The sequence below is a fragment of the Lagopus leucura genome, unplaced genomic scaffold, assembly GCF_019238085.1.
Source record: "Lagopus leucura isolate 7727_CA_CO unplaced genomic scaffold, USGS_WTPT01 Super-Scaffold_1, whole genome shotgun sequence".
In the NCBI taxonomy this organism is placed as follows: Eukaryota; Metazoa; Chordata; class Aves; order Galliformes; family Phasianidae; genus Lagopus; species Lagopus leucura.
Genome location: NW_024962250.1, coordinates 35,853,771 through 35,870,904, shown reverse-complemented (window position 1 = coordinate 35,870,904; position 17,134 = coordinate 35,853,771). Strand labels below are relative to the sequence as shown.

At 40.2% G+C, this 17,134-nt stretch overlaps 1 protein-coding gene across 1 annotated transcript in view; it reads left to right on the top strand.

Moving 5' to 3' along the window:
• BRF1 (BRF1 RNA polymerase III transcription initiation factor subunit) overlaps positions 1-17,134 on the top strand; it is a 160,773-nt gene that overhangs the window by 53,382 nt on the left and 90,257 nt on the right. Inside the window, exon 4 of the mRNA XM_042862651.1 lies at positions 10,686-10,717. Coding sequence (XP_042718585.1) covers positions 10,686-10,717 — 32 coding nt within the window. The remainder of the gene's footprint in view (positions 1-10,685; positions 10,718-17,134) is intronic.

Here is a 17,134-nt window from a genome sequence, read left to right as displayed (position 1 = left end):
CTGTGCTGTAAGGGAGATGTGAGATAAGTACTTTCCATTGCTACAGCATTCAGAAGATAATACAGGGATAAAAGTTTAAAATGACACTTAAAGAAAATATTCCTCTTTTTCCATCTTGATTAAAACCATTTAATGAAGGTTAACTTCTAAGAATGTGTGAAATGCCATTCGCAAGCAAATTAACTCCTGTGTGTTCACTACGCAAGGTTGTTTTGAAATGCTTTGGGAGTTCCTGTTAAAGTGAAGCAAATTTTGATGATAATGTAAGCAGAATTGCAGTGCCTGTGATGTGAGAACTGCAGCAGGTTGCTTATTGAAGGTTTGAGTTTTCAGTAGGGTATCTGTATGTGTATTCTGGCCACTTCCTCCCTGCTCTCCCCATTCCATGCCCCACCCCAGTAAAGTGCTTTTGTTTTGCTCCTCGAGGATCTCCTCATAAAGATGAGTAATCTATTAACAAGCAATTGACACTTGCTGTATCTACACACTGAAAAGTGGTCTGTGTATATATAAAATGAGTTTAGGCAAATTGGGGCAAAGCTGAATTAAATCTTAACTTTACATTTCTTCCTTCGGTTTATTATGGGAGCTGCTTAGCTATGCATTTAGGATAACGGGTCTGTGGAAATTAGGACTGGCATACTTGAAGGGGGATGGAGTATCTGATATGCATTGCATCTATTTTCATCATCAGGAACTCGGAATGTAACTTAGCTCTTAAGCCCTTTTTACATGTTTGGGACAGGTGGGCAAATTACTGTGTTGATTTGTAAGTCACAAACCTGTTAGTTAGATCAACCCACAGCTTAGTCTCGTCAGGGGCAGTGAGATGCTCTGAAAAAGTTACCATAAAGCTAACTCATGGGAGTTTATACCAAAGGTACAGTTGTCAGATAGTTTATCTGCCCTTTGTAGAGAGCTGGGAACCGCGGAGTCAAAATGATCGTTGCGTTAGTAAGAGAATCAGGACAGTTCAGAGCATTTTACCACAGAAGGGAGAACTATTTGTTTGTTTATTATAACGTGATACAGACAGATAAAATGTTTTTGCAGTGCAGTGACAAAACTAGGAACAGAAATGCAGTATTCCTGATCTGCTGCCCAGTGTTCCTCTGGGCTGCCTTTCCTTTTCCTGGGGAAAACTGCTTCCAAATGAGAAACTTTTACTTCCCACCCCTTCAGGTGGGTAAAACAGAAAGCATATCAGGAGCCCATGACTGTGTTTTCCTTGCTGAACTGATCATGGTGAGGATTTATTCTAGTAATTGAACTCTCTGAGAAGTTAGCTACCTTAAAATCTCAGATGCGTTGCCTTTCTTCCCTGCAATGTGAGCTCCTCCTTCCATCTGCAGTGTTATGCTTGCAGAAGGACCAAATTTAATCTTCTTCTAGAGGCAACTTTTCAAGACATAAATTTGTTTTAAATTTAAAATCTGGTGTTTTATGTCCTTGAGGGGGAATGTGTCGTGTTGAGAATTGTATCCATTTCATAGCATGATGCATCACTTGTCTCTAGCCCTGAAAGGTACTTTGAAAATATCAAATAACAATTTTAAGTTAGGAAAGCTATTAGGGTTCTTTTTTTTTCTTGAGCCATATGCAATTGGGCTCAAGAACTGATGATACCTTCTGAACAATATGGCAAGTATGTGGAACTTCTTAGTAGAACAGTAAACTGCGTACTCCTCTGTGCTGGTATGACTTACAAAGGTTTCTGCTGAATGAAACACTCTCATGTAGAATTTTTCTGAATGTTTAATGCAGACGTTTCTTTAAGTGAAGGCATGGGTTGAGGCTTTCTCAACCCATTGATGCAGTGCTTCAGTTCAGCTCCATGTTTTCTGTTCCTTTCATTGAACCGGGCTGATTAGAGGAGTTCAGCCAGTGGAAAAGGGACACGTGCTGACTGTTAAGCCTGCTGATGAACTGGTGCTGAACACCTCGTTTTCAGCTCCGTGCTGTGTTTAAGATGTGCAGCAAAGATGGATAAGTAATTGAGGAAGTTGCTGTGAGTTATAGTAATGCCTGTAATCAGACTTGCTTTGAGAAGTAATTAACAGTTAGGTAGTATTTGTGGAAGACAGCCACAGCTTTGGCTCTGCTGCTCTTCTCTCCTTTCCAAAGAGCAAGGAGCAGCAAGGTGTATGTAGCAACCCAGCCAAATATGTCTTAAGTAGTGTGTGAAGAAAAAACTTCACACGTGTTTTTAATTAATAGTGAAGAATAATACTGAGGAGCAGGAAACTGAAGAATGAAGAAGACCAAAACTTCCACTGAGCCTCAGCTGATGCAGATCTTGATGATCTTACAGGTCTTTTCCAACCTGAATGGCTCTGAGTGTTGCTCAGCCCTTGCCCTGGCGGAGGGCTGCTCACAGTTGTGATGGTGGTTTTCCAGCAGAGTTCAGAACATAGATGTCTGAAGGAATGCAGAGTGAGCTCACTGCCTCAGGTGGGCTTTGTTGTCAGCTGGAATGAGCTGCTGGCAGAAATGGACAACACTTCTCTTGTTGTGTGTTGTGAATCCAGGAGCTCCCTTCAGTGCACTGTGGCGAGTATCCAGATCAAGTAATGAAAGGGCTTCTCCAGGCATGTTCCTACCTGCGCGTGGTGCAGAAGGGCTTGCAACAGAACTTTATTTTCTCGTTGTGTTACATGACCTACACTGATACGATTCTGTGAAGGATCTTTTAAAATGGGAAGCTGAAGCATAATGCAGCCAACTGTTGGATTTTCCATTGAAAGGTGTTAGGAAGTCAGCAGTCTCAGGGTGGCAAGGATACCATTCATTTCTTTTTGCTGCTGTGTTTTTGTTGTTGTTGTTTAAATAAAGACTCCAGTGTCAGGAATTTCCTGCTGTATGGCTCTGTTTTACATGTAAGAGATTGGATAACGTGTGTGCATGGAGAAATCATGTTCGTTGATGCTGGCAGGAGAGCAGCGTTAGGGATTTTGTGTGAGCTCTCACGTGCCCCTGCACAGTTGCACAGGAGCTGCCACTCTGCCATCCCACCAAAATTCAGAGGTAATGCCAGTGCATTGGGCTCCGTATGGGCATGAAAGCAAAGGCGTAATGCTTGACTTCTAGCACAGAAAATGTAAACCATTCTGTATCTACAAAATTTGGGTTGGTTCTGGTTTAACAGAGCAGAGCAGTTCTACTCTAAAGGTACATCTGGGTGTTGACCAGGTGTAAATCAGAGCAATGCTGTGTTAACTTCTGAGCAGGAATCACATGTGTGCTTAAAACAGAGGAGGTGTTATCAGTTTTCTAAGACTGGTTTACTGTTAATCAGCCATTCTCTTGCTCCTTATTTATTTTAAAGTTTCTCTTTCAGATAAGGCGGGTCCTTGTGTTTTGGAGCTAGCCCGGGAGGACTCTGCAAACAGTGTTACTTTAAAGAGAAATTTGAGAAGGTGGGATGGATGATAGAGTTTGTCTCAGGCTGTGTTTGAGATGAATGCTTTAAGCCAGTGTGAGCTGGCACAGCTTCAGAAAGAAATCATCTTGCTTTGCCCTTGCCTGCTTGTTCCTCCCCCAGTCTGTCCCCTGCCTTCTATCAGCCCAGGTGTTTGTGCAGTTACGTGTGAGCTGGGGAGTTAATCCAGTTGAAAACAGGCCAAAAAAGAAAAAGGAAAAATATTTATTTTAGGTGGTTCCTTAGGCAGTTTTGCCACATCACTGCACAGGTAGGAAAGTGGTGGCTATAGGTTGCAACGGAGCCAGGCTGAGATTATGCTTTGTTCACGTTGGTGCAAATTGCCAAGAAGCAAACCATAGCCTTAACATCTGTCATTTCCTAAATCTTTTTTAACGCTTGCGTTTGGAGCTTCCTGAGAAGCAGAGTGTGAAGCTCATAGCTGGTTTTCCTTTGCCTGTGCTTGGCTGGATGTGATTTTTCTCTGCTCCTGGTTTCATTCAGTGTTCTCTCCAGCTGCAAACCTGGCTGACTTGTGCTGTGTAGAATTCCCCATTGTTAGCTGAGAGTAATTCTTCCAAATCTGCACCTCTTCTGTTTTGTGAAATGTCCTGGTACAAGTCATAAACACTGTAGGTTTTTTATGCGGGGAAAAGAACAAACTAAAAAACTGAGCTCCTATTTAAGTTGTTACTATTGTCCTCCTTCCCAGCTGCTTTTTTATGCCCTCTCTGTTACTAACTGGCCATGCTGTGCAGGTTTTGGACTATATAGCTTCACCCTCACTTATGTGTTTGAACTCCTTTCAGGCACACAGTGTTTTCTGCAGTCATTTCTACTATTTACAGTTTCTTTTTTTCTTGCAGCGTGAGCTTTGCTCCTTTCCTGGTGCCTCTCTCCTATTCTTGTCTGCCAGCTCCACTCTTCTTTTAAGTTCTTCCTTAAAACTTGCTTCTCCTAGCAACCTCTCTTGTTTTGCCTCACCAGTGCTGTTCAATTTACTCTTCAAGGGGAGAGGGTCTTCCTTTCTTGCTTGGAGACGTTTTGTTTTCTGAATGTAGCCAGCTGTTGTTTATACATGGTCACATCATCCAGGTTGGAGATAAACTCAAGTCTCTAAAAACTTAATATTTACATTTTCATTCTATGCTTTAATTTTCCCCAAGCACACTAACCAGGTTATCTTTTGGTGGTGTTGTTCATGTAATCCTTGCATAGCATCCTGAATAAATGAGGCAGCAAGCTTTTTTGGACAAGAAGTATTTATTTTGTTCTGTTTTTCTTTTTTGGTTGTGTTGCACTGAGCTGTAAATTTACATGTGACTTTGTAAATACTCCATAGTATCACACAAAGCAGGTTGTTTACTTGGAGTCAGTAACTCTTTGGCTGCAGCCTGGCCTGAACTCTTTGAAGACTGTATTCTCTAAGAGCAGCATTTTCAAAAGAGCTGAACACTGACTGAATATTCAGCTAGCCTAGATTGCTTTTGGAAATGTTACTGTAAATGGCAATGACTCTGAAGAAAATTATTAATAAAATCAACAGCATTAATTTTGTGACAGCTGAGTTATACATGTGTTGGGGAATTAGACGCTTAATGTAGCTTGCAGGCAGTGGGTTCATCCTGTGGATCTTGTGCAGAATTCAGCAGCCCTCTTGCACGAGATTTTGTCCTTAGTTGCCAGGTATGTACAGTAGGAGAGGGAGACAGCTGGTGTCAGAGGCTAGCTCAGCCCCTAGGTGAGCCAGAAGGCTGCTCTTGTCACCCTTGTAGTTGAAGTGACAAGATCAGGCAGGCTGGATGCAGACTGAAATGTCTGCCTGTCTCCTTTTTTAATAGATCTGCCCATGTAGGTGGCTGTTCAGTGCTGGGCTACCACCATGGCTTTTTATAACTGTGGATATAGAGGTGTTCTACATTCAGAAAGGGAGCTATGGTGGTAACATGCTGGTTGATCTGGGGAAGTGATCCAGCACTGCTTTTTGTCCTCAGCAATTATGGAGTTTAAAGTACTGGTTTTATGCAATACAGACATGCAGTTATGTGCAAAGAAGAACAAAACAAACAAAACCCACATAAACCCAAACCACAGACAATATGCAATTTTTTTTCTGATGTATTTGTCTTCACATAAGATAGCTTTTTTTTTTTTTTTTAATGAAAATGGCTTTTGTACTTTCCAGTTTAAGTGCTGTCTTTACATGTATATGCAAGTGCTATGCAAACTTGTTCTTTGCAAAGTTAAGAAACTTTAGAAACTGCCTCCATAGGATTTCAGCCTCGAGGCAAATCTTTGTGAGAGTTATAAGAAATGAGTTTTCTACAAAAGAATTGGTTTGGGTTATTATTTTCTAATCCTGTTAGTTCAGTGTAGTTGGGAAGAGAAATGTTTTTAGAAAACAATTAGTGCTGTCAGTCACTTTTAATTAATTGCTAATTAAAACAGTGGAAGTTTGTAAAGCAGCAGAGATTCTGTTGCGATAAGTCACAATTAGCAATCACTTGCAGTATGACAATACAGAAGGGCAAGGATATAGGACTGGAAGATGGAGAATTGGGTTCAGGGCCAGGCAAAGGCAGTCACTAATTTTCACCCTGGTATCACTCCTCTTTGTTGTCCTCCAGCTCTTCTATCTTATCTCCACGTGTTTGTTATCGCAGGTGCTTCTGGGAAGTTCTCATCTCTTATGGAGCTCGTACAAAACATAATGTTGAAATTGCAAATGTTAAGTTTCATTTAAAGTTTGAGAAAAAAATATTTTTATATTCAGAATGCTTGTTGTTTGCTTGTCACTTATCTGTCTTATTAAGCTTTGCTTGCTTGTTTGTTTGTTTGCAGCCAGCTGAATCACTGTTGCTGAGTACAGAGAAGGAATTCAGGTTTAACTATCCTACATACCTTTGGAATCTGTTAGGAGTTTTTGTTAGAAGCAGAAAGTGTTTTAGCCTCAGCTGAAAGGAGTGAAGCTTCACTATTGGACAGCACCGCTCTTGCAGACATCACAGTTCTGCTGAGTGGCTTGCAGTCACAATTCCTTGGCATTAATCTTTCTGCGGTATCACTGATTGTGTAGTAAGCTTGTAAGCAGTAGGTACAAACTTGAAGGGTAACTTAAGAATACTTCAAAAATAGAATGAATACACTCTTCTCCCTCTTCTCCTCCCCCAGAAAAACCTAAAAAACAAACAAAAGGACTTCACCAACCCATAGCAGTGCCTCCATCCTCTCTGTGCTGCTTGTGTATACCTATCTCTTCCAAATATGGCCCTACATATTGCACTCTGACACACTCAGGTGGGCACAGTAAAAAGCCATGAGATTGTTTGCGGGCTTCCTGATTGTTGTAGGTTCTGTCACACATTAAAACCAAGACGTTTTTAGGAGGGGTGACAACTCAATCTCCTACGTATTCCTGCATCTCTGTATAAACTTGGTCAGGTGGCATTTTTACTTCCTGATTAACGATCCCCAAAACCCAAGGGGGGTTTTTATCCATATAAGTACTTTAGAATTGCTGGCATATAAAAAATGTAGGCCTGTCTAAAAGACAAATGCATGCTTGTTTTGGTATTTTGGGTTTTAGGTTTCTGGTAGTATTCATTTCATCGTGAACTTTTGTTTCCTTTGGTACTGAGAATAAGATCATTGTTACAGTGATTCATTGTGTGCTCACATTATCCACAGATTAGCAGATTATAAAGGCAGAAGGGGAGCGCTCTGACCGCTCCGCCTGACCTCTTGCATCACGTTGGTCAGAGGATTCCCTTGAATTAAATCTTTTGAAGTTAAGCCTTTCGACTCATCTCGTTTGGTTTGAAAGTTGCCAGAGGTGGCCGATCAGCTTGCATACCTTGGTGAAGTCAGCTAAAAAATAAGCACCAAAAAAAAAAAAAGCAGCTGAAACTGGTTGAAGCTTTCTTCTTTTCTTTCTTTTTAAGTTGGGCACATTTATAACCCCAGAGCCCTTGTGTTTATATTCTGTTACTTTGCACGTATCTATCTACAATATCAGTAGCTTTCTGTCTCTTGGAGAACTTTTCTATGTGCTAGCAGTCTCTCTATGTAAAATTATCGCTGTTTTCTTTCTGCTTCAAAGAAAACATTTATCTTAGGATTGTATAAATTTTGAGCACATATTGAGTATTATCTGCAGTTTTCAGCTGTTGTTGTATGTTCTCCTGAACTGTTCCAGCTCTGAAAAGGAGTTTCAAAACAACTGCCTGTTTTTACAACTACTTCCTGCTGATAATTGTGCTCACAATATTCACAGTAAAGGCCAACCCATTGCTACTGCGTGACTCAAATTTCCCCTTTGCTTTTGTTTTGCTGTAGTAGCTACACGTCTAATCATTGAGAGAGTTTGCTGGAGGCTACATTAAATGAAATCCAGAAATGCCACATTTTTACTGTGACCTTTGTTTACCATTTTAGTGGACACTGGAAGTAACTTCTCTATGAAGCAAAGCAACTGTATGCTAAAGCATCTATAGTGTGGCTCTGAATTGTTGCCTGAACCCTGCAAGTGAATTTCCCAACTTCTTAGCTTTCATCTTGTGTCCCTACAGTTGTGTGCACCTTCTCTGTTTCTCCTAACTTAGATTAGAGAGTAGGCTTATTTTTCTTACAGTCATAAAAACTGAGCACTTGCAGTATCAAGTTTGGCTCTTCCAACAGTTGCAGTTTGATGAGAGTGAAGAATAAATTATTGTACAGATTTCACAACTCTTAACTGAAATACCTTGGCTAGAAAAGTAGCTTTCTGGCTCCCCTACGATGTGCATTAACCTTTGGCAGTGATTCAGTCTCAATGGCAGCTTCTGCGACCACTTGCTTTGGCGTTGCAAGAACCCCCATCAGCTGCTTTTTGTTTGATTATTTTTTTTTTTTTTTTAACTCCTCCTTCTATTTAATTTTTTTCTTATCCCTAAATTGTGACCAAATCTGTCAAGTACAAGTGATAATTTTAGTTCTCCCAGTGGTGGAAGTATCTCAGTATCTTACGGTATCTCAGTGATGGGCAAATGGTAACTGGACACTTCAAGTCAGTAATGCGGTAGGAACGCTTTTAGATCTAGAATATTTCTCAAGCGTAAAATTGCTGTTGTGATTTCTTTTTTAGATCTGTTTGAGGAGCTGTCAAGAGCTGTGGTTTCTTGGCAGTTTCATTACTAAACTCCTTCCATTTTCCACTTTCTCACTATTTTGGCCAGAAAGTCACATTTAATTCAGTATTACTTTGTGTAAATTTCAAAGCTGTATTTTTTCTTTACAGACTGTTTGTGTTAGCAATTTTCTTACTGTGTTAAAGATTACTTTAATGCCTTACATATTTTTTTTCTATAATAGGTCTGGGATTTTTTCAGAGACTGAGATTTCACCTAATTAAATACCCAACTATTGTGATTTTTCTTTTAATGCTAAAATTCACTTTCACCAAATATTAACATAATGTATTGGATTTTGTAGTAAATTCGGAGCACAAAATTCATGTAATTTAAAATGCAAACTAAGGATGGAATAAAACTCCTTAGTGAACAAATGTTTATGTATAGAGCGATTACATTATCTGAATGATTCCACTGCTGATAATATTTAGGAGAAACTTATACAGTGTCATATCCTAAAAACATAACACGCTTGCATTACTGATACTTGCATTGCTGTGATGTACCAAACTGTACTGATGTCCCAGTGTTTCTTAATACTGAATTTCTCCATGCATTGCCCCATAGAAAACTTCTGCCTACGTGTTTTCTTCACCTGCCTCCCTCCTTAGGCTTACTTTGATGCTGCTTTTAATGGTAAATCCGGACTCCTTTATGACAGGTGAGGCAGCCCTGGCTGGCTGATAGCTGGAGCACGTGAGCAGTACTTTGGTCTCAGCGAGAGGGCCACCTTTGCCCTTTAAGCTTAATGTTTGTTTGGCCTCCTTTTTAGGATTGAAGACAACATGTTTAAAAACGGGCTTACTTTCAGTAAAATCTGATGGAAACTTAAGGTAGTTTTGGCTCCTTTGAACTATTGTAAGTGCCAGGTGTGCCCACAAGGAGTAGTGGTTGGTGACTTGATCCCACAGTTGAGTACTGGGTGATGATGAATTTGAAAGTAAAATCATAGAATCGTTTGAGTTGGAAAGGTCCTTTAAAAGTCATGTGATCCAACCCCCCCTGCAATAAACAGGGACACCCACAGCTCCATCAGGTGCTCAGAGCCCATCCAGCCTGACCTTGAATGCCTCCAAAGGGCAGGGCACCCAGCACCTCTCTGGGTAACCTGTGCCAATGCTTCAGCAACCTTACTGTAAAAAAACAAACAGCCAAAAAAAAAAACCCCACCAAGAAACTTCTTCCTTATATCCATCCAGTCTAGATCTCCCTCTTTTGTTTGAAATGATTTCCTCTTGTCCTATTACAACAGATTCTGCTAAGGAGTCTGTCCCCTCCTTTCCTGCAGCCCTCTTTTGGATACTGACAGGCTGCTCTCAGGTCACCTCAGAGCCTTCTCTTCTCCATTCTGAACAGCCCCAGCTCTCTCAGCCTGTCCTTTGGAGGAGCTGTTCCATCCCTTGGAGCATTTGTGTGGCCCTCCTCTGGATGCACTCCAACAGGTCCACATCTCTCCTGTACTGAGAACTCCTCATTTGGATGCAGTTCTCCAGATGAGGTCTCACCAGCTCAGAGCAGGGGTGCAGGATCGCCCCTCTCCCTGACCTGCTGACCACGCTTCTTTTGATGCAGCCCAGGATACGTTTGGCTTTCTGGCCTGTGAGGACACATTGCTGGCTCCTGTCCAGCTTGCCGTCCCCCATCTTGTATTGCTAGTAGGGGTTGCTGGGACCCAAGTGCAAGGCCTTGCACTGGGTTGTGTTGAACCTCATGAGAAAGTCCTGAGCTTGTAAGCTAGCCTAGGAAATGAGTTGATGTTTTACATTCTTAAAATACTTTCACACTTTACTTATCTCTTTACAATGTTGTTATTTGTTGTTACTGTTCTCTCCCTTGGCTGCAAGATAGGGTGAGTAGTTGTACATTGCACAAGGTGTCTTTTTCTTTCAGACCACTACTTTACATCAGCAGCTTGAGCAGTGACTGCAGCAGCAAGTGCTGGCAGGAGTTTCTGGGGTGCAGAAGTGTTGCAGCACCTCACCTGTATTTGTGTTCTGCTGCAGTTTAACTTGGGCTTGTTCTTCCATTTTTTGCCTTGCTAATGAAATTTAGAAGCAGTTGCATTCAGTAAGCATTTATATTCCTTGACTTCTTCACAGACATGTTACTGGACCTCAGTGATCTTCTTCAGGTATTGTATCTATTTTCTGTGGGAAAATTCTCATGATAAAGGTTACTTTCAAGCAAAGTGCTGTCAGCTATTGTGGGCTATTTGTGATGCTTTAATTTCTCCGTAAGATTTCTGAATTGGAAAATCACTGGGTTTGTAACTTAGTAATTGCTTGGTGAAATTAAATATCGAGGTATCTTTTGCTTTTAACGTTGCAAGTAATGTATCAACAGTCAGTCTGATGCTTTCTTCAGGATTCAGCGTCACTGCAGTGGCACAAGGTCAGTTGTTACACATTTTTAGCATAACAATAGAAGAAGACAAAACTCTTTGTAGGTAATATGGTGTACACGGATCAGTGTATGCCAGGGACTTGTTTTATGAACCATATTTTGAACAAAATGTATTTGCTCTTTGTGTGGAAATAGAAAGCTCTGCTGACATACGCTGCCTTACTCGCATTCTCCACGTTCGAGCTGTTTTACATACAATGTGAGTAGGTTAGTTACATCTATTTTTGTCCTCCCAGCTGTCTTGGTAAATGGCATCCCTCTGAAGACTATTTATTGCTTAAAGCAATCTACTGGAATTACAATAATCAAATGAATCTTTAATTCTTAAAATTACTAAGGTTTGTTTTGTTTTTGGGGGTTTTTTTTGCAAGCTCTTATTGAATTATTTTGATTGCTTGAAAGTAAATACTGCATATGTAGATTGGGGGGGTTTATTTCCTATTAAACAAGTGATTTTACATAGTAGTTGCTATGAAATAGGATGATTGCAGTAATATGGAGTATATCTGTCAAATGTGAAGAAGAGGCATTGAATCTGGAAAAAGAAAAGGATGTCCTGTTGGCAGGGACAAAGATTGAATGATCTGATTTTGTCCCTTCTGTACATTCCAGCCTGAAAAGGTGTCGAGATGGGGTACATATGATCCAAAAGGTTAAAGGGGGGTAGCTGAAGAGATGGGAGAGCCAGGAATAGATCAGTGGTATGGAAATAGCCCTGGAAAGGAGAAGAAGATGCAGTGTTTCTCTGTTGTGAACTTTATTTATGTATTTAACTGTGTGAGGATTTGACAGCCTCAATTTCTAGTTTCTTAAAGATGAATCTGAGCTGAAGAAATCTTAAATGTCCTTGTTAACTGTAGTCAGCCAGAAAGCTGTGCTGAAGAAACCGGAAATAAGCTTTTCAGACTTCCTCCAGATTTCTCCTGTCAATCCCAGTTTGTTTTATTAAACAACACAAAAAAGTAAAAAGAAACCAACCACCCTCCATTTTCTATTTTAAGTCAACAGCATATACATGCTTAAAATGAAATTACCTACAATAAAAGCTCCGTAGGTGATTCTTAGTTTCTGATGCTTTGTTTTCCTCTAAAATTAGTGACAAAACATTTACTAACCAGACAGAAAAACTTCCCTGTGTTGTGCTTTAGATCAGTCTTTGCTTGCAGAAGGTATGAAAAGTGAAAGCAATTGGTTTATTGGATGATACTATTACCTTGAATTGAATTTTTCATCCAAGGACAGCTCTGCTATTGTGAAGTTGGGATGTGAATATCATTAAAGAAAAAGGAAGGCTGTTAGCAGAAGTGATATTGCTTTCCAAAATATTTAACATGTTTGGCGTTACCTGCACAACATTTGTACTGCATGTAACCATTTTTTTTTTTCTGGTGAAATAAGAAAGGTGGCAAATTTGTATCAGGAAAAATAAGTCTGAAAAATGGGTACCAGACCTTCATGAACTGTTGTGCAGATGCTAACAGCCAAGTTTGACCTTTTTCTGTTAAGTGTTCTACTCAGTACAGCTCTGTTGCTGCAGGAGGTAAACTGATCTACAGGATTGTTAATTGTGTGACCGTAGGAATTTTTTAGAATGGAATAGTTTGGTTGGAGGGCACCTTCAGAAATCATTTAGTCCTACTGCCAGTGTTTCTTTTGAAGAAGATTAACAAAGCATCCTTCTGGAGGCTACCGAGTAAGCGCAGAACACCTTGAGATAGATTTTGATGTGTTGAGTGGTGATGGGAGGAAGCACGACTACCTTTCGTGCACTGCTTCATCTAGTAGCAAAACAAAGCGAATCTATCAGCAAAAAGCTTAAAGGAAAACCTGTGGGGAAAAAAAAAGCACCCGCTTCTTTCTCTTACCACCTTGCAGCTGGGCACAATATTTGCTGTGCAGAGCTGAGACCTCACAACTGGTAGCCGGTAGCTCCCAACATAAGCAAGTTGGGGAGCTGAAAGTGAGAGTCTGATTAAAAAGCCCTTTCAGTTTTTCTCCTGTACTGATGACTGAGATGGAGGAGTTTGGCTTATTCCACTGGAGAACTATTCCGTTTCATAACAACTTCAGCAACTTCAAAATTGCTGTCAGAATGAAATAAAATGCCCCTTTTTTTTCATTGGAAAGGCCAGCTTTTTGTATTTTGCTTTCCATTTTATCTCTAGATGAAATACGTCCTATGTGTTGGAAACCTCCCATGGAAAGTGTCAGATTCAGCGTGCCTCTGGTACACTCAGACTTAAAAGCACTAGCTAAAACGAACTGAAAATGTGCAGAGCAGCTCTACGTGCTCCCTGTGCAGAGCAGAAAGGCATGCTGCATGTTGATTGCGTTGGACGGATGATCAGTCACCAGTCCCTGACAGGAAAGTACTTGTTTATATTTTCAGATATTGCATTTTACTTGCAAATACAGTCTTCAGAGCGGTCTATAATCAGGCCCTTTGTTTGCTTTTTTGTTATTCCAATCGAAGTGACAGGACTTGCTTGTTGAGGAGAGCTGAGAAGCTTGTCTAGCCTTGGCCCAACTTTTGAACAGTTTGAGTTTGCTCATCTGTTTCAGAGCGTTCATTCCATTCACCTGGAGAACTATTTGGCTCATGTTTGAATGCTGTCTTTCCAATTCTAGGAGACTCCACTTTCTTTTTTAGCCTCTTGTAATCTCCAGTGTCATGGTCTTTGCAGTGCAGTCATAAAAGACTTCAGGAAGAGATGTTGGCACTGCTTTGATCTCCAGTTTCAGCCTTGTCAAGTATCATTTTAGTGCGGCGTATGGTGTGTCCTGCTGTTAAATAAGACTAATGCTGCCTGAAGAGATGTTAGAATCAGGCCCTATAGAGCAGCGCACGGCAGGAAGATTAGCAGCAACCAGCATAATAAATGAAAATGAGACATTTCTGCCTTGATATCAAGAAAAGGTTTTTCACAGTGAGGATAGTCAAGCTTTGGAACAGGTTGCTCAGAGGAGTTTTGAAGTCCCCTCCTTGGAGGTTCTCCAGACCCTGTGCCACCTGCTCTGTTCTGGCAGTGACCCTGCTCTGAGCAGAGGTTGGATTGGAGACGTCCTGAGATCCCTTCCTACCAGAGCTATGCCACGATTCACGGTGAGGGAAGAAGGTGTACAAGAAGAAAAAACCAGTACGTGCTACTTGTCTGTCTGGTCCTTTGGTCTGTCTTCCACTTCAAAACATAACTCTTATCCTCTTTGATTTCTTTCTGTTCAATTTGTGCAGTCAAGTAACAATGCTTCATTGTCCAGAAGGATCATTATTCTAAATTATTTTGGGAAGCTTGTACATGTATTTATTATCTTTACTATTTATTTTATTTTTAAGGCAGCACTGGGCCTTGCTGATTTTTCTGTGCTTGTCACCAATTCCTTCCTTACTTTGTTGCACAGATGGTATAACTCTGATTTATTGTATAGCTGTGGTGTTGGAGGAAGAATGGTAGGACTAGGATGTGATTAGTGAAAAGTGGGTTCTCTCTGTGGGGTCCCTAGAATGAAGGCAGAGCTTTAAAATGTAGCAGAAAAGAAGCTGCTTAATTTTGATTTGTGTCTTTTCTTCAGCTGCACTCTGACAAGCTGGGTTTTGGGCACATTTGTGTTTTCTTGTATTGTTTCTCTTTTGAGGTTAAATGTGATGTTCTGGTTCTGATATGGACCCCCAAAATAAGACTTTTCAGGAGAATACTGAAAGAATATATATATCTAGTTCTTAGGCAGTACTTATTTGCTTCAGTTTTTAATACCCTTTGTTCCTTTAAAAATATTAGCATGTTGACTGCATTGCCTTTATTGCCCCCTTGCAAATTGCTATGTTGATTGAGTTAATTTAAACAACCTGGTTGGGACCTTCAGTCATTACTATACTAGAAATGTTAATAATGAATCAAATAACCACAGGTGCCTCTTCCCCCAGCAACAGACACTCTCCTTAAAAACTCATTTGCTTTTCATGCTTGCTTAATTATTTAGGCAAGCAGCCATGGTTGTTTCACAGTGTGAATTCTCATCGCGTTCCAACTGCCCAGTCTTCATCTTTCTGAACGATGGAAGAACTTACCATCATCACCACTTGTAATGTTTTTCCATGATGCTGTGCCATGGTCATGAAAAGCCTTTTTAGAAATTGCTTGTAGTGAAAGGGTATTGATTTATTAATTTAGAAACATGAATGAGGACTTTTGCTTGACTGCGATTACAACTTTATTGATTGCTACTGTCCAGAATTTAATGCATCTGGACCTGTATGAGTGGGGGATTCCCTTGTTTCTGAAAAGAGTTTAAAATTCTGGAATGTGTTAGGCTGATGGACAGCTGAATTCCCATGGTGCTGGTATGGAGGTGTTTGTTATTTGTAGAAGTGGAAGTATATTGGTATTTGTGAACATGTCGGGCGTGATCTGAAATCAAGAGGAAATTATGAAAGGATAAGAGTCCCTATGGAAGTGTCCCTTTGAAATCAGCATCTGATGACTGATAGATGTGAAATGAAAAGACTCTGTCTCCGAAAAATACTGTGAAGGGCAAAGAGTATAATAAGTAGGAGGATTTTTCTATAAAGATCTAAGTGAATAATTGGAAGCCATTCCTTCTCCAAGTGCCACTTTTAGCTGATACAGAGTGTTCTGTAACAAGACAGAAGTGTTGGTAAAGGACAACATCTTGTAGAATCTTGATTTCTCCTGTAAAGACTTAAGGTTAGAAATGGGTTGCTTTGCAGTTCCTGGGTGAGCGTGTACTTCTTGTCTGAAAAAATGTCTTACTGTTCAAGAAAAGAAGGACAAAAAACAGGACGTGGTGGCAGATCCATATGCTTACAAGTGCATTCCATTGAATGTGAACGGAATGTAAAATAATGTAGTAAAATATGAGGATGTGCAGATATTTTAGAATACCCACTATAGAAGAGGTTGATGCTCCTTTCTTTTTGTATTAAGTGTTGCTGCTCAGGCCTAATGCTTGCATCTAATTTAGGGAATTTTAATATCTGATCAAAATATGAGAACAGTACAGGGATCACAAGTCTTTGGAAAGTCAATGAAATAATTGCTACACTTGGACTGAAGAGAGTTTGGGAAAATTCTGGCTTTCATTTTGATTCTCATAAATTTAAGAAGTGGGGAAAAGAGACCAAAGTTAATGTGTAAGCTTCAAAGCTGCTGCTGTTCAAGTCTAAGCCAGAGACATTGTTGTAGAAGGGCATTTTTGTTTATTCAACATTCTAAGAACTCATAAAATTAGGTTTTATGAATGCAAATGTCATATGGTTCTAAATTTGGAACATGAAGCTTCTGATGGATTGGAGTAGATGAATTTTTATTACAAGTTCTTAACGACGAAAGCTAGACATTCATGTAGCCCACTAAATTAATCCCTTTAATTTTCAAAGCTTAGTGGTGTGCAAAAAATGTACCAAAGATGAATAAAGATAGGCTCTTTCTGTGTGCTACTACATATCTGTAATTTTTCCATCTATCACAGGAGGGGTGTGAGTGTATACTGGTTCAAATCAGTGACGGCGCTATTAAATGTTAGCGTGAGGGTCTTCTGCTAGCAGTGGAAATGATGTGCCTTGTTGAGCAAGTCATTACTGATTTTGGGGTGAGCTTTAAGCTGTACTGAATACCCTGCTTAGAATATTTGGTAAGTTCCAGGGATGATCAGTGTTTTGTTTTATGGGGCCTGAAGTATTTCTTGAACTGATTTGCCAGGAAAACTGGAACCAGTTGAGTGTTTCTGATTCTTTCTGTGCCTTTACACTGACATTCAAGAAGTGTGAGCTCCAATACAGAGCACATAATGCACTGAGTATCATACCTTCTTTCTGAATTGGTAGCATCCAGATACTGCCAAGTGCTCTTGTGATCAAAGGAAATACCCTGATGTACCATTTCAATTTGAATTTATTATTTTGTGTAAATACGCTGCCTACATCTTGCAGTCGGGTCATAAAACACTGCCAACGCAGGTGAGGTGGAAAAGCAGGTTGGGTTTGAGTGTATTGTTTCCCAGAGCATGGATCTGGAGACCTTTAGGCAGGGCGAGGATGGGAATTTTGAAGTAAAAAAGTCACGGCAGTTTTATAATGCATTTTTCTTTGCTTCAGCTTTAATTCAGCACTTGTTTTGTTAGTTAGAAC